At 52.0% G+C, this 16,291-nt stretch overlaps 3 protein-coding genes across 5 annotated transcripts; 2 read left to right on the forward strand and 1 right to left on the reverse strand.

The window, feature by feature from the left end:
* Positions 1–122: 122 nt before the first annotated feature.
* On the forward strand, positions 123–6,912 carry SLC51B (SLC51 subunit beta). Its single transcript, XM_014251182.2, has 5 exons — positions 123–316; positions 3,706–3,805; positions 4,464–4,604; positions 5,022–5,112; positions 5,869–6,912. The coding sequence occupies exons 2-5, from the start codon at positions 3,766–3,768 to the stop codon at positions 6,086–6,088; spliced, it is 492 nt and encodes a 163-aa protein (XP_014106657.1). The 5' UTR covers positions 123–316; positions 3,706–3,765; the 3' UTR covers positions 6,089–6,912.
* Positions 6,913–7,051: 139 nt separating this feature from the next.
* On the reverse strand, positions 7,052–16,248 carry RASL12 (RAS like family 12). Of its 3 annotated transcripts, none has more exons than XM_005521634.3 (6): positions 16,148–16,248; positions 10,184–10,300; positions 10,031–10,087; positions 8,895–8,968; positions 8,620–8,810; positions 7,052–7,860 (listed from the first exon to the last, which is right to left on the reverse strand). In XM_005521634.3, exons 2-6 carry the CDS (start codon positions 10,290–10,292, stop codon positions 7,476–7,478), a joined length of 816 nt encoding a protein of 271 aa, XP_005521691.1. In that variant the 5' UTR covers positions 10,293–10,300; positions 16,148–16,248; the 3' UTR covers positions 7,052–7,475. The 3 variants fall into 3 exon arrangements, with proteins under 3 accessions (XP_005521691.1, XP_087919530.1, XP_087919532.1); XM_088063404.1 differs by lacking the exon at positions 16,148–16,248 and adding an exon at positions 11,168–11,241; XM_088063406.1 differs by lacking the exon at positions 16,148–16,248 and adding an exon at positions 10,572–10,788.
* KBTBD13 (kelch repeat and BTB domain containing 13) lies at positions 12,772–14,570 on the forward strand. The gene has a single exon (XM_005521633.3). The coding sequence runs from the start codon at positions 12,781–12,783 to the stop codon at positions 14,161–14,163; it is 1,383 nt and encodes a 460-aa protein (XP_005521690.1). The 5' UTR covers positions 12,772–12,780; the 3' UTR covers positions 14,164–14,570.
* Positions 16,249–16,291: the final 43 nt, after the last annotated feature.

The following is a 16,291-nucleotide window of genomic DNA, read 5'->3' on the forward strand; positions in this document are numbered from 1 at the left end:
TACTGATTATGCCAATAACTTGAGCAAATAAACTGGAAGTTACTACAGCTCATTCTTTGGCAAAAGGTCATTCACCTCGTGCTGTAAATGGTCCCACTAAAGAGGTGTGTTTTTTCAGGGGCTGGAGTGTACCTCACCTGTTGGACTGGCCTTCACACATGACTCAGGAGCAGAATGAATCACAGCTCGTAGCATACCCAGAGCAGGAGCACAGGGAACCTTGTATTACACTACGGTGCTCGGAGGAGATGTCTTCGGATGACAGGGCTTAAAGAAGAAATGTAGCTTCCTCCCTGCTGGGAACTGCATGTTTCTGGTGAGTTAGCAGAGATTAACGGGCATTCCTGCTGCACTGGCTGCTGGGTTAATTTATAGCTATCTGTAAAGAAAGGCTTATTTATTTATTCCAGTTAGAAAGCTTGAATCCATGGAAATTTTAAGTGAAGGCAGATTTTTTTAAGGAGAGATTTTCGGAATGGCGAGTAAGAAACAGGCTGGAATAACTCCTTTATATAAAATCAGTCAAAGGAAAATGTGTACTATAACTTAGATTTGCTCTTTAGCTTTTTACTTTACAGAGGTTAAAAAATAGCACAGACTGCCTTCTTGCCTTAATATTTTAAATATTATATTTTAAATATTCCTTGTGTTCCTTAATGGAGCTCAGACCTTAATGTACCTTTAAAAACCATACCATCCATTTGCATGCTGTGGTGTGACATTCTATATATATCCTCTATGAATCCCAAAGACAGGACATCCCACTTTAATACTGTATTTGGAATAACTGACCAATTTTAACGATTTTAAGATAAGATAACCACCAGAGAGAGTGTCTGGATGACAAGAAGAGACTAATTTAAAAAGACTGAGATGTTCTAAATGCACTGTCCCATATTGTGTAGTGAGTTTTGAATACAGAGCCCAGAGGGACATTATCATCTTCACAGAAGATGTACTTGATGGTCTTTCCAAAATATTCCCCCCAGTCTTTACTTAAATCAGTATAATACATGTCTAAAGACTTCTAATTTGCAGAATGAGGGCAAAACATGTCTTGGTGAGCAACAGTGAATATCAGAGCTGACAAAAACCACCATCAAAAGCACAGGATGGTTTCACAGCACCACGTGCTGTGCCCTGGTAGGAAAGAGTCCACATGCAGCTGTGGATGTGTGTGTTCCCATGTTCCCACATGACACAGCCCCCCTGCTGGATTATGCCAGCCTTTAGAGCATCAATCCCTCAGCTCTGCCTTCTGCAGGTGATATGTCTCAGACCTTCAAGGGCTTCCACTATGAGAAAGGTTTTTACTGTTTAAGTGCTGGGATCAGTGCATAGAGCAAAAATAAGTCCCTTGTCATTTTCCTGTAATATCTTGAGATTTCATTGCTAGCAAAGTCCACAGATCCACAGGAGGATTTCAAGTAGCATTGGTGTGTGACTCTTTGTTCCTGAAATACATAATACTGTACAGATTTTGCAGCTTTTAAAATGTTAAAATCCCGTTTGCAAAAAGAAGGAAATTACAAAAATGTTCAGGTGTCAATATAAACTCAAAATAACACAGGTAAAGTACTTATTGAGAGGCACTGGCCTCTTCTTTCTGCCTCATTCCATGCGAGCATAAAATGCATGAGCTCTCTCTCATTTGAGTGTCCCCTGTTGTACCCAAACTGGGAAGCAGCCTGGGAACCAAACTGGGAAGAGGGTCCTGGGTGCCTTCAGAGAGATGGGAGACCAAAGTGCACACTCAGACTTGCAGAGGTCTGGATCTAAGGGCTCATCCCTGTCCGTCAGCCACCACAGTCACTGCTAAGATTTGCAGGCAGGGGAGCAATGGGGAAGAACATCCCCCACGCTCTCCTCGCTGGTCTCATGGAGCAGTGCTCACCCACATTGGGATGTGGGCAGCAGGGCAGAGCAGCTGTGTGGGAGGCTGGAGGAGATGCCTCTAACAAACTCTTCCAGGCTGGAAGATCCAAACTGTCCAGCCCAACTGTGGGAGTCACCATTTCCTTACTGGGGAAATTGGTGGTTTAGGCAGAATCCTGCTCAGACTGCGCTGGAGTAGACACACTGACCCGAGAACACTTTGTTTTGTAGCTTTGATGAATGAAACTTATTTTGTTAATGAGATTAAGATGTAGAAGATCTGTAAAATAACAGGAGTTTCCCTTAAAGTCTTTTACTTAAATGTCCTGTTAATGCACAGTGAGCGTCCATTCTGCTGCTGTGTTTTACCTGCAAGGTTCTGGCCTCCCATGTCTGGGGAGATTTGGCAGCTGGTCGCTACTTGATGAAGTAGAAAAGTACTTCCAGCAGCTTTCCAGCATCCCTGCTGTGCATAGACACCAGGAGGTAGCCCACAACTTATGAAACACCTTAGGGGGAAAATCAGCAACATGCTTGTCAAATATTCCTCTTTGAGCAAATGATTACTCAGAAGCCTTGCTCAGCAAGATTTAACACATTCAAGTGCCACTTCCTATTAGAGTGTAGCTGACTTGTAACTTATTTTCATTGGCACCAAGGCTTTATTTCCTCCTTTGTGAGGAGTGATCCATGTGAATAAACTGAAGGTTACCTGGACGGAAAGGTAATTGGCACACCTAACTGCACGGAGCATCTTTACCCATAGTTTCTGAAATACAAAGTGGATCATGTGCTTGAGAGTCCCCTCCTCAAAAAATTGCTAGCAGGTAGTTTTCTGGCAGCAGGGAGTAAGGCTGCATGCCTGGTTAGCTATAAAATGTGAACTTTGAATTGCGAAGACATTGAGAATGGAGGGGAAAATAGTAGCAATCATTAGGTCTATAACCGACGGGACAAATGCTTCACTGAGGAGTCAGCAATAGTGTTGTTGACACGCCTGGCACTGTGGAACATGATTGTGAGCAAATTTCAGACAGCACCAGGCCACACAGCAAAGGCAGGTAAAAGCTGAGAGTATCAGATTGTCATAAAAGTATTCATATAATAATTACTGGCCTGTGGGGCCAGAATGTCTGAGGGACACCTGTGTGTTGTGGCATTGTTGACCTGCCAGTGGGTGATGGCCAGCGAGCAGTGGGCTGGGGAGAGCCACCTCAATGTCTCACCAACTCACAGTGGACAGCCAGGAGCCCCTGCCCAGGGCAGGTCCCTTCGAAGCAGGCTGAAGAACTGATTTGGACAAGCAGCCATAAAAGTTGGATTGATGCCATTTACAAATGAGGGACTAAAGGTCAAGGAGGACTTACTGTTTCCCTGAGGGATGGGAGACACTGTAGCCTCAATGGCAAGTCAGCCTTGCCTCCTCTTGGAGCTCAGCCTTCTATTTCCTCATCTCCACACCCTTATTTTGCCATCCATGGGTTGGCAATAGGTAGTCACATGTGAAGTATGTATCCTCTAGGGATTATGGCAGGGGAGCAAGCAGGGAAGCTTTGTTAGTTGGGGAGGGGCTGGCTCACAGCAGCTGAGCTCACATCTCTACAGATTCACCTCGGCAAGGGGTCCAACCCCAGGCAGCAGATGCCATGCCAGACACCCTCTGCTATCACCTTGGTGGTCCAGGGATTTCTGCACCCTGTCCTGGCAGCTCAGACTCATTCACAGGAGGAAACAGATGCTGGGTACATGAGATCCCCTCTCTGAATAGAGCTGGAGTAGGCAGAGGAATCAGGTTTTCTCTCAACTCCTTAGCTTCTCTGTCTTTTGCAGGAATCTCCACACTGAAGAAATACTGTGAAGGTGTGAACCATCCCACCTGCATATTCAAATATGAAGTTCTTCTGGATAATCCCATTTTTCCTGCTGCAAGGTAGAGTCTTGGATTAAAGAATAATGGTGTGGGTGAAGTAGGTCACATGTGCAAAGACCTTAACTCCCAGGAAATACAGTTTCTTTCTTTCTGTGAGGCTATTTACCTCAGTATACAACAGCAGCAGTCTGGCTGAGCCAAGGAAAAAATTGCACCCCAGTTCCAGAGCTGAGTGTCATTCCCATCTGCATTCTGTGTGTATGTTCTGTGCTTGGGGTTGGCCACACTTATGTGTTGGTTTCTTTGCAGACACTGAAGCTTTTCTGATAAAAAATTGCTAGTCAAGCTGTGTATACAAACCAGCCTAATAAATAGGAATTTATTGCTGGAGGACTGCAGTCCAGAGTCAAATTCCCAGGACTGGTCCTGGCAAGGGTAACTGTTTGGTGAATTGTGGCACACAGAGGTGCCTCTCCATGGTGGGAGATGGGAAATGTGGAAAGACCAGCATCCTGTGGTCTTTGCAGCCCTGGTGTCCTACGATAATGAGGTCTGCAGCCAAAAACACTCTCCACATCTCAGTGCATGCAATCAGGCTGTGCACTCTGCTGTGTTCTGCCTGCTTGGAGAGACGTGCTGGACAACTCTGGGGGTGAAGGGGAAGGTTACTTCCAGTTTGAAGGGCTGCAGTGAGTGACTATTGCACTTTCCACCACAGCTGAGGCAGAGCACAAGTACCTCCCAGCCACCCTGGCCAGCACACGTGTGGATGAGCACACAGCAGGCAATGTTACCCTTCCACTGGGCTTGGAACCGGAACAGCTGGAGGAGCTGCTCTGGTTCTTCCGCAGAGAAGACCGTAAGTCCCGTTGGTGTTCCTGGGCTGAGACACAGTCCTTGGCTGTTAACTTTCCTGCCTAACAGAGATGCCTGAGGGCACTGCCTGAGGAGGTGATACAGACACACAAAGCCTCAGTCTTGCCTCTGGAATAAGCAGGCCATAGATGAAGACAGGCTGGAGGCTTTGCTGAGACTATGTCTCTGGGGTTCAGCCTCTTTCCAGGCAAAGCCTGCCAAGAGAGCAAAGGTCTCCTGCGATTTTGGCAGGGTGAAGGGAGCAGATTGACATAGCAACAGGTCAGCGTCATGAGAATCAACTTCAAAGCCACAAAAATCAAGGACAGAGCATCCTGGGTGTCCTCAGAAAACCCCTGGCCGGGCTCTGTGTGTCACACTGTACTGTGCCTGCTAACACTGCCTCTCTGCTTTCCCACAGCCTCAACATGGAATTACTCTGTTCTTGCGCTTTCCCTTGCAACCATGATTTTGGGTCTTGTTCTTCTGACCATTAACATTGTGCGAAACAGGTGAGACAGGAAAATTCGAGAATCTTTTGGTGTGTGGTGGTGCCGTGAAATCCTCCAAGGCAAACAGACACAGGGGTTTGGCAGGGTAGGACAAGCCCTGAGTGATGGGGAAAAGAGCAAAGGCAAACTCCCTTTGAACCATTTTTTTGTTATAAAACCTTGCCCGATGCCTGCTCACTTTGCATCACTTGGAACAAGCCCCTTCTCTGAGCCCTGGATTGAATAAAGATCTGCACAGTTCTGCCCAGCCCAGCAGGGCTGCTGGGAGGGGTGTGATGATAACTGTGGTGTGAGGTGCTCTCTCCTAAGAGGCTCTGGAGCAGGACTCCCAGCCTTTCCCCATCCACATGCCCACACTGTTCCCCAGTATCTGCACAACGCTGCAGCTGAGGAGCAGCTCGCTGTTTGCTACAGCGCAAAAACTTAGCACTGTGTCAAGAGCTGCTGTCTTGAGAAGAGAGAAGAGCTAACGCTACAAGCCTGCCTCGCTCTCCCTCTAGTGATGGCTGGCTGTTTGCTGCTCCTGGCATCAGGAGCTGTGTGCTCTCTGAGTGTGAATCCCACAGCTGTGTGTGCTCAAACACTTCAGAGCACTTACCTGGCACAGCTCACCTGGCGGCATTTGCCCAGAAGCAACTGGCGTGTTCCAGGGACACGGCGCAAATTGCTGGCTGTGACCCTCGCCAGGATAAGTGTCCCCAGATGTGGGCTGGGCTTGCTGCTTCACTCTGTGTCTTTGTTGTGCCTTCCCTGCAGGAAAAGGAAGACCCTCATAAACGGAGAAGCATCACAAACCACACAGGAGGTGGACCTGGATGCCAAGCAAGCCCTGGTGCCTGTGCAGGAATACAGCCCAGCCAAGCCACTAAAGCAAGAGCCAGGGCCCCAGGACCAGAGACCAGGGGATGTGACAGTGCAGTGGAAGGACGGGACTGTCACATCCTTGTACACAGAGATGTCTGAGGAGGCCATATAGTGGCAGCTGAAGTCAGCCCATTTTGGCCTTAAGGAAGGCATTGAAATCTCTGTTCATAGAGGTGCAAGTTTAAAAATGCAGTTTAGCCTGGGGAAAGAAAAGGGTGAAACAAGAAAGCAGCAGAGTTGCACCTGCAGGAGGGGCCCTGGGCTCAGCTCCTGCCTGGCTGGTGTTCCCTCACTGCTCTCAGCTGCTTCCAGCCTTCCCTCCAGTGCCAGCTTCGTCTCCTCCCTCAGGTGCTGCAAACAGGTGGGAGCTGAGCCAGGAGAGGAAGTGGAAAGCTTGGCCTGCAGTCAGCCAGGGAAGGCACCCTCACTTCCCATCAGGAAAACAGCAATACTGAAGCTGAGGCATTTTTATTTCTTTCAGAATCCTCTTTATTAAAATACTTTCCAAAGTGGTTGATCAAAATGCCATATTGAATCTGTCAGTAAGGTCATATATATATATATATATTTATATGGTTATATGTACAAATATACACATGGATATTTTACTCTGCAAAGTAACTGCAACTCCAGGGAGAAGCAGAACATTTAACCTGATAGAGCACCTGAAACCAAACACCCAGCCCTTGGCCCTGGGTCAGGCACAGGTAGAGCCTGATCTGCTCCAGGATTCTCTTTCTGTCCTTCATTGGGCACATGTAGAAGCCATGAAATAATTTAGGACATTATCGAAAATACTTATTGAAAATGCATCAGTCTTTTAGACAAAGGCTTTTCAGACCATGTCCTTGTCAGCAAAGCATCTCCTTGCAAAGCCTTTGGAAAGGGATGCTGTAGTGTAAAAGGTTAATTAAAAAAGCAGCAATTTTGGTGTGACTTAGCTTGATGTTTGGGTATCATTTTCAGGCCACCTGAGGCCTTTAAGCAGCTGAAACAGTATCTGCACCTTTTTATTTGGATTTTAATAAAAATAAAAGTTTCTCCTACTTATTGCTTAGTTGGGGGACCTGTGGGATGAACAAGGTGGGTGTCTCCATGCTGGATTAATGATTAATTCTCCCTTCCTGGGCTCCTGTGTGTCAGGTGCCCAAGCTGGCTGGCAGCCGTGTGGCCGGCCCTTGCCCTCCCAATGGTATCCACAGCTCCAGCTCCTCTGGGAGCTGCTGCATCCTCACAGAAAACTGAGCTGGCCTCAGTGCCAGTGGCAGGACAAGGTGCAAACACCACAGCAGCACTGGGCAGGGGCAGGCAGAGCGATGCCACAGCCCATGTCAGACACTTGGCACTCTGCCTGCTCGCCAAGTTGCCACGGCTGGCTTTGCCCTGGCACAGAGGCCGGGGCCACTGTCTGCCCGCAGCTGCTGCAATGCCTGTGAGTCCATCATGGAAGGTCTCAGAGGGTCTCTCTCCTCCCTCTCTGCAGCCCACAGGGATGTGTCCTAAAATATCTTGAAGCCTTTCAGCAGGGTGAGCGTGGGAGCCTTCCTTTTGCTCTGAGCCCGCGAGGACTTGACGGTGACCAGCTTGGCCTGGGCCACTGAGGGGATCTCCTTGTAGTTGACGGTGGAGAGGGTGTTGAAGGTGCAGGTGGCCAAGCTGTGGTGGGTGGGCAGGGCCACTGGCGTGGCCACAGGTGGGCAGGGCCGCTCCTCAGAGATGAAGAGCGGCTGCACGGGCAGGTTCCATTCCGCATGGCGCCGCACCTCCCGCACGGCCTCGTGGAACACGTGCTGCACCCGAGCGAAGTCCTGGCATGCCGACACCTCGTGGAAGAGGCACCCGAAGCTGCTGGCAAGGGACATCCCTTCTGCTGAGGGGACCTGCCTGTTGAGAGGGGAAGGGATGGGTGCAGGATCCCTTGGGGCATGGCAGCCACCCGAAAAGGATGCAGGTAACAGATCCTGCATCCCACGCCTCCTTCCCAAAGAGCACCAAGGTAGCACCTGCCCATCCTTTCCCTGGGACATGCAGGTACATGAATTCAAAAGAGTTTTTGCCTTTCCCAAAATCCCAGAGTAATGGTCTCTGTGTGTCCCTGGGGAATCACTTCCCCTGTTAGGGATGTGTTCCAGGAACCCAGGGGTGAGTGTGATGACAGTGCATTGGGAAGCAGGAGATGGTGCAGGTCCTTTCTGTGGGGAGGGGGATACCTCCATCCTGGGAACACGGGGGTTCCAGCAATGCACGTGACTCAGGGACCTGTGGGACCACAGAGCAGCACAAAAGGCCAAAAAAACATATTGGGCACATCCAGTCCTGGCAGTGGGGCTGGAACTAGAGGGCTCCAGGGAAAGGAAGGGCATGTCCAGAGGGGCTCCTCTGGCTCAAGCCCTGCCAGGGATGGTGACGCTGTCTCACCACTCAGCCAAAAAACATCCTACTGAAAATACCAATGGGCTCAAAATAAACACATCAGCCCTCAGGCAGGAGAGCAGAAACTTCGGAGATGTGGGAGGATGTTGCAAATACTAATGGGGGTGGAAATACCCATATAGAAATCAGATTTGGATTTTGCATGTCAGCTGGAGGGATCTGTGAGCTCTCTCCCATGGGGAACTGGCAGCCTTACCGCGTGCCCGATACCTGTACTGCTCCATGTCCAGCTTGTTTCCCAGCAGGAGCACGGGGCAGCGGCGCTGGCAGCCCCGTGCGTGCAGGGCGAGCACCTCGAGGTAGCGCTGGCAGCCCTCAAAGCTCTTCCTGTTGTCGATGCTGTAGACAACAAGGAAGGCGCTGGCCCAGCACAGGTAACGCTCACAGTTCCCGGGGCCATCCTGGGTGTGAGAGGAGTGGCTGAGCTGCAGTCCAGTTGTGATCCAGCCATGGTCCAGCTGGTCATCATCCCCTCAATGCCTTACCTGGTCAGCAGTGTCCATCACCTTCAAGAGCACAGGCTGCTGGTCCACCAGCTCCTCTGAGGAGTAGGTGTCCTCTGCAAGAAGAAGGGTACTTGTGAGGATGGGCTGGCACGTCCTGTCTTCTTCAAATCCAAGCAAAGCCCAGGATGTTTGGGACACCGTGGAAAAACTTCAGCTCTGATGAGGAGCACCCTCCACCAATGCCTCCCACCTTACTCCTTCATGAGACAACGTTATTTTGGGGGACTGGGGGTGATGTTGCTGGGAAAGCCTGGCTAGGAGCACATATTTCTCCCCATGTGCTGCAAGTGTGGGCTCCTACAGGAGAAGGAGGGAGGGTAAGGAGCTTGGCACAATAATCACTGCACCCAGGGCTTGGTCCTTATCTAAAAGCCATGGCCTGATGATATAAAGCAAGCTGGGGGCTTGACATGGGACTGTTTCCCAATAAATCAAGTGAGAGGAGCAGTCCTTTCTTTTGGCAGGAGGGCAGGCAGGGAGAGTCGTTGAGCCATTCCCCAAGGAGAAAGATGCTTTCTTTGGGCCAGCTTTTAATGGATGTGTTTCGGAAAGGTTTTGACGTGGGAAGATGAAACCACATTCCCAAAAATATCTGAGGAAGAAAGGATTTATCCTTCTTTCTACGAGTCGCTAAATTATTAGCGGCTGGAGTTGGTTCCTGGACAAGGTCCATATCTCCCTAATATCCCCGATAAATCATTTATGGTTCTTCTGCATGGCCTGGAGTCAGGCCTAGGAAAATAGTTATTAATTACTCAAATGAGTGGAAAAAAAAAATGCCCAGAACTGCTCACTGCAAAACTCAGCCCCAGGGTCGCCTGCTGTGCACCCGTCCTCATTCCCTCAGCCTTTTCCCTGCCTGATAGACATGAGATGCTCCTCAAAGAGCTTCAAGAATTCAGCTTTTGGTTTTCTGGGGGCAATACAAGGAGCCAACTTTCCCAGGGCACTGCTTTCACCTCTGTTTTAGCAGATGGTTTTGGGTCAAATCCAGCCCTTCTTGTTGTTTGTTATATAATTTTGGGTGGGTTGTTTTTTCTTTCCCGTTATATGCCACATTCATGGGAAACGTGAGAGATGGAAAGGATGCTCCATGGGATAAAAACGTGCCTTACCCAAGTTGGGATCATATTCACTGATGAACCTCTTGGTTAGAAACTTCACGGTCAGAGCTGCAGGAGGTGAAAGAGGCAGGTGAGGCAGGCATCTCCTCACGGCACCCTGGCACTCCCCGATGCCCTGCCCGTGGCTGCGGGTGCCCGTCTCACCTGACTTGCCGGCCCCTCTGCACCCCAGGATGGCCACGTTGCACTCGGGGAGGGGACTCTGGGGCGGCCGCTCGCTGCTGTTTCGGGGCTTGCCGAACATCGAGGACATCCTCGGTCCTGTGGGAGAGAGCGGGGGGACGTGGAGCACCCGCTGCCGTGTCGGATGGAGACCTCACTGCCTGGCTCGTGGGTGCCCTAGCCTGGGGGAGAGAAGGGCTCAGCAGCACCAGGGTGGGAGTTCCCCTCTCTTCCATCCGCATCCTGGAGCCAGGCTGGCTGGCATCCTCATCCTACAGTGGCGGCCAGCACCCCACCCAAAGAGAAGGACCCCCCAGCCCTCCGCTCACCCGTCACACCCCAGAAATAAAAGAGAAAAGCAGCCTCCCACCTTAAAACCCGCGGCCGGAGGGGGCGCGGGGCTCTCCGTGAGCGCGGGGCCGGGGCAGCAGCGGCCCCTGCACGGCCGGGGCTGCGATGAATGAGGCGGGCGGAGGAGAGCGCGGCTCCCGCTACTCGGGCTCCAGCCAAACTCCTTGTAAGGAAAGCTGCCACGCCGCGGGGCCGGACACGCTGTCCCGGCCACCCCGAGGACAGTCGCCCCGGCAGAGCACACGCCGGCACCCTGAGCTCCCCCAGCTTCGGGCAGGGACCCCCGGGCCCGAGACCTGCCGTCCCTCGGCTTGGTAGCCAACTCGCCAAGTCCCGGCATCTTGTTGAGCCCTCAGCTCCTCGCCGTGTCCCCAGCGAGCCCAAGCCTGGCTCCTCTGTCGTGGCTGAGGCCGGCGCACTCATCACACCTCCGGCAGGCAGGAGCGGCACCCGGAGCTGCCTGTCCAGCCACCCTGCGCACCTGCCCGGCTCCTTCGGATGCAATTAAGCACAGACACCTTCTGCTGCCGGTAGAGGCTTTCGAGGAGAAAAATACCCTTTTCCCATACCAAACACTTGGTCCCAAGAGGAAAAGGGAGCCCGGGGAGTACTCACCAATCCATCAGCCGGCACCCAGTGGCTCTGAGCCTGAGTAGGTGGCGGAGGCTGAAGTCGGCGTTGTCATGGTGATCACAGCCATTTGGGATAGGGCTCAGTGCCCGGGACCACAGGATAGGTCCCTGGGCCGGCCCCGAGGGACTGCGGGGGGAGCCACAGCCGAGGCTGGGGGGGCGAAGGCTGCCCCGTGGCCATGCGGGGCTGCTGCACCCTTGGGAATATTGCCCGTTAATACAGGCGGGATATTTTTAACCCTCCCAAAATAGTCTGGGATTGTGGAAGTCCCTGTAAGGCCCAGGGATGGGGAGGATGAGGATCACAGGGATAACTCCTCTGTGGGAAGCAATGCCCCTCTGAGGACCCTTTACCCCAGACCCCCTTTGGTGACAGGTCTAGGGTGCTTAAAAGCGTGGTGTTTTAAGCTGAGTATCCATGAGGATCAATGACAGTGATGCAAGTGCAAAACTCTCCCATTCTCCCCTAAACTCAGACTTTTGGGGGAACTTGCTTCAGCCATGACATTGAGGTAACAGCTTTGCCATCATGCACTGCCTGGAGAGTTCCCAGCTGCTGGGATGAGGGGGTTAAGGAGGGAGCAAAAAATAGACCTTCAACAGGATGAGCTGCTCAGGTTAAATTATTCATCAAAACTAAACACCAGATGCAAATTAATTACGGGTAGTGATGGGGAGATCCAGGAAGAAGCCCCCAAGTGAGCCCTGTTGACAGCCTTCCTTGGCACCCCACAGCGGAGCTGAAATGGGATTTCTAGCCAGAAAAAGCTGTGATTAGCACACAAACAAGTGATGTGCCACAAATAACACTTTTCCTCACTGTCAATATCTGACACTAAATGGGTTTATCTCTTCCCACAGCCAAGTATTTTGGGGACCTGGGCAAGCCCTGGGGCCAGAGCGGGGTTTTTTTGGTGAGAAAAGGTTGCTGCACTTCCTTTTTCTCACCATGAGATCCCCAGGTGAAGCACAGGCTGGCTTATGGCTCCTTGCATCTCGGATGGATGTTGCAGATGCTGCTGACATGGGGAGGATCACAATGAAAGGTCTCTCCCTGCCCATGGCAACACCTGAGGAACAGCCAAGCCCCTTTCCCATGGCCAAGCTGGGTGGCAGTGAGATTTGCTGATGTTGTTTACCTCCTTTGGCTGTAAACTCCACATTTTAAAGGAAAAAAAAAATAGCATGGCCATATGCACTTCCCAGCCCTGCAAATGTGTTGCCCTCCCCAGGCTGGAGATCTTTCTTAGGGCATTACAAGGAGGATGCCTGAGAGTGGAGACAGCAAAGCCTAGTTTCTCCTGAGTGTCTGGGCATACTCCATGGGATGATCCAGGCACCTCTGCCGTGTCCAGTGCTGGCTGGTGACGCTGGAACCCTGCCTGAGTTTGGGTGGGCAGCTGAGCCTGGCGGATGCCTTTGAAGGGCCCCGGTCACGAGCTCAGCTATCTTTAGCCCAAGGTATTTATATTACAAGGCCACTGGGCAGTGCAGCAAAGGCATCAAAGGGTAGAGAAGGCCAGTGGGGGCTGTGCTGGGGCAGAGGGGCATCGGGTGCTCCCCCACCCCTGAGAGCTGCTGAGGTCCTGGGTGAGGATGACCCCAGAGGAGGAAGGTTCCCAGGCAGGGCCCCCGGAGCGGGTGCGTATCCGGGTGGAGGAGCAGTCGTTCTCGGTGGAGAAGACCTTGCTGGTGGAGAGCAGTGAGTACTTCCGTGCCCTCTTCCGCTCGGGCATGAGGGAGAGCACACAGGAGGAGATTGGGCTGGGGGAGCTGAGTGCAGCTGGGTTCCTTGCCATGCTGCGGGTGCTGGCAGGCGAGAGGCCCATCTTTGGCAGCGAGGAGACCTTCCAGGCGGTGGAATGTGCTGCCTTCCTGCAGGTGAAGTCCTTAGCCAAGTACTTGATCCACTCCATCAACTCTGACAACTGCATCCTGCTGTACCAAGCTGCTGCCATATTCGGCCTCCTAGATCTCTTCCACTGCGCTGCGCTCTACATCAGGGACAGCTACGCTGAGCTGGAGGAGTACCTGGACTGCCTCTCTGATGACCTACTGGCCTATGTGGAAGCCCTCCTACCCAGCACCTTTGTGGCAGTGGGAGCCCACACACCCACCTTTGAGTTCTTGGAAGACCTCTCCAGGACCATCTGCTACCTGGACGAGGAGACCAACACATGGAGGACCCTCTCCTGCCTTCCACTGAGTGCCAGCACATTCCTAGCCGGCATGGCAACCATGGATAATAAGATCTACATTGTGGGTGGTGTCTACGGAGCCAACAAGCAGGTGGTAGAGAGCAGTTTCTGCTACGATGCTGATGCCAACGCCTGGAGTGAGTTCCCCAGCCCTCACCAGCTGCGCTACGATGTCAGGCTGGTGGGCCACGAGGGCTACCTCTACGCCATCGGTGGCGAGTACGAGAAGATCTCACTCAAGTCCGTGGAGAGGTATGACCTGGCCTCCAGCACCTGGACGTTCGTCTCTGACCTGCCGCAACCAAGCACAGCAGCACCCTGTGCCCAAGCCTTGGGGCAGATCTTCGTTTGCTTGTGGCAGCCACTGGACACCACTGTCATCTACGAGTATGAGACCCAGCAAGACGCGTGGCTTCCCATCACCGAGCTCAAGCGGCACCAGAGCTATGGGCACTGCATGGTGGCCCACCGTGACAACCTCTACGTCATGCGCAATGGGCCCTACGACGACTTCTTGCGTTGTGTCATCGACTGCTTCAATCTGACATCTCGGCAGTGGAGCGCCCTGCCCGGGCAGTTCATGAACAGCAAGGGAGCTCTCTTCACCGCTGTCGTCAGGGGTGACACCATCTACACCGTCAACAAGATGCTGACACTCCTCTACTCTGTGGAAGAGGAGACCTGGAAGCAGAAGAAGGAGCGGGCAGGTTTCCCACGCAGTGGCTCCCTGCAGACCTTCCTCCTGCGGCTGCCAAGACGTGACCACGACATCGCGACGTAGCTGGTCCCCCATCCCATGTCAGGGTGCTCTCCTTGCACATGGCCTTAGCTCTGCACTCACTGCTCCCCATGGCTCCTCTCCTCCTCCACGGAGCTGTGCTCAGGTCCAGGGATGCATCATGTTGGACCTTTGAAGTGACAGTAGACCCTGCCAGAGGGAAAGGGCAGCTGCTGTCTGCCTCTTCCTGCCCTGCATGGGCACGAAGTCCTGTCAGCCATGAGCTCACAAGCCAGATGTGTGCAGGACATTGTGGCTTCTGCAGAGGACAGATACCACAGAGAAGCAAACACGGGATTTATTTATTTTGACTGCACTATGAGGGTGTGCAGCATTCCACCTCCTCTCTTCCTTGACAGGAAATTGTTCATTACATGCCAGAATTAAAAGGAAAGCTACAGAAAAGCTACTTATTACTGTGTTCTTCATTATTTTTGGGTTTGGGGTTTTCTTCTCCCATGCTTCTGAAGGAAAATACCTTCTAATGGGGATCTGTGTCAGGACTCGCTTCTGCCCCTGAATGCTTTTTCAGCTGTGGCTCAGTTTCAGAGCCTTACGTGGGAGTGCGGTTCCCACAGAGCCCCGCACTCCCCTGGGAATTCTCTGTGGCTGCAGCGGGGTCCTGGGAGGAGGAGGGGAGATGGGAAGTGAAGGAAAGCATCTCCTGGGTATCAGGTGCTTAATGTGCCAAGCGTTTTCTGGGACCTGGGAACCATCAATTGACCCACCCCCAGGCCCTAGCACAGACCCAACAGAGTGGCAAGTCCTGCCTCTCACCAGAGACTTGTTTGAGCCAAGTCAGGGTCTTTTGAGGACATGGCAAAGCTTGGAACTACAGAGAGTGCCAAAAGGGAATGAGGGGGAGGGAGCCATTACATGGTGATACCAGGCTGGCAGAGCTCCGCAACCAGAGGAGCTGCTCCCATTAGATCCCACCACCTGGTGTTGAGGGTTCACAGCCCTCAACACCAGCTCAGAGCTCCCCTTTGTCACCACAGGGACCAGGGCAACAGCAAACCCAGACCCCAGCTCAGCTGGTTTCCCATCCATGGGGCAGGCTTTGGGCTGCCTGTGCTGTCCAGGCTGGGAAGGAGCGGAAGGGATACCAGCTGGGATGCCTCAAATACCTCCACTGCTGATCCTTGCCAAGTTCTCAGCATTTTCAAAACAGTTCCTGCATTTGAGAATAAACCCACTCAATGCAGCTGCAAACCAAAACAAACCAGAAAACCCCAGCTTGCACCCACAGCCAGTTGGAAAACCACTGGATGCGCCTTGTCCCCATTTGCTCTCTGCCACTGGGCCAGGCCACCACCCCGATGTCACCCATGAGGGGACTGCTGCCGGTGGAGCTGCAGGTCTGGCGGTGGCACAGGGGAGGCAGGGGACACCGACAGACCTGTCCCAGCCCTGCACTGTGGGCATTGTGAGCTGAGCAGCATTGCATTCCCCAGGTGGAATATTACAGCAACCAATCAAATCAAATCAAATCAAATCAAATCAATTGTCCCCTTCCCAGATAAAGCCAACTAACATTTCACGTTGTCTTCTCCTGAGAGCAGCACATAGAAACATGTTGCTTTAAAACAATTTTAAGTTGAACAAACAGTTTAAACATCCATTAAAACGAAGTTAAAATAATTCTGTTACTAAAATATTTATGTTGGGCTCCTGTGGCCAACCCTGGACCACAGAACTTGGCAGGCTCACTCCTTCCCTCCAGCTCCGACATCAAGTGATACAACCTCCTCCCCACCTCCACATGCTGCTTCTTGACAGTTCAGGGGTTTACAAAGGTATTTGTCAACAAAATGCAAAAGGTTTTAAGATTTTAAGTGTAGCACTTGAGGGAAAGTGTGAGTCTTGGCAGGCAGCTGAGTATGGCAGGGATGCTCCCAAAAGCCATTTGTTGCATCCATCAATCCAGACTGTGATCAAGAAAGTAAGATAAAATAATTTTAGAGAGGAAAAAGAATACATTTCTTACCTCTGCAAGAAACGATCCAAGATCCAGGACCAAGCAAACTACTAAGGAGGGTGAGAAGCTGCTCAGCCTTTGGACAGTGAGTTGGCACAATGCTGCCAGCGTGCTTTGCTTCACCAGAATTCAGCACCACTGGCTCCAGCACAG

Source organism: Pseudopodoces humilis, chromosome 16 (assembly GCF_049639895.1).
Source record: "Pseudopodoces humilis isolate 2021_Gansu_Grassland_sample_001 chromosome 16, ASM4963989v1, whole genome shotgun sequence".
NCBI classification, from domain to species: Eukaryota; Metazoa; Chordata; class Aves; order Passeriformes; family Paridae; genus Pseudopodoces; species Pseudopodoces humilis.

What these genes read in the sequence shown, in the direction of transcription:
- KBTBD13 (XM_005521633.3), top strand. Translation starts at nt 12,781, where the DNA reads ATGACCCCAGAGGAGGAAGGTTCCCAGGCAGGGCCCCCGGAGCGGGTG.
- RASL12 (XM_005521634.3), bottom strand. Translation starts at nt 10,292, where the DNA reads ATGTCCTCGATGTTCGGCAAGCCCCGAAACAGCAGCGAGCGGCCGCCC. An exon ending in CAGAGGGGCCGGCAAGTCAG is followed by an intron (nt 10,088 to 10,183) that starts GTGAGACGGGCA and finishes CACCTCCTGCAG; the next exon opens with CTCTGACCGTGAAGTTTCTA. An exon ending in TGATGGACACTGCTGACCAG is followed by an intron (nt 8,811 to 8,894) that starts GTAAGGCATTGA and finishes TCTCACACCCAG; the next exon opens with GATGGCCCCGGGAACTGTGA.
- SLC51B (XM_014251182.2), top strand. Translation starts at nt 3,766, where the DNA reads ATGAAGTTCTTCTGGATAATCCCATTTTTCCTGCTGCAAG. An exon ending in CCCATTTTTCCTGCTGCAAG is followed by an intron (nt 3,806 to 4,463) that starts GTAGAGTCTTGG and finishes TTTCCACCACAG; the next exon opens with CTGAGGCAGAGCACAAGTAC. An exon ending in GTTCTTCCGCAGAGAAGACC is followed by an intron (nt 4,605 to 5,021) that starts GTAAGTCCCGTT and finishes GCTTTCCCACAG; the next exon opens with CCTCAACATGGAATTACTCT.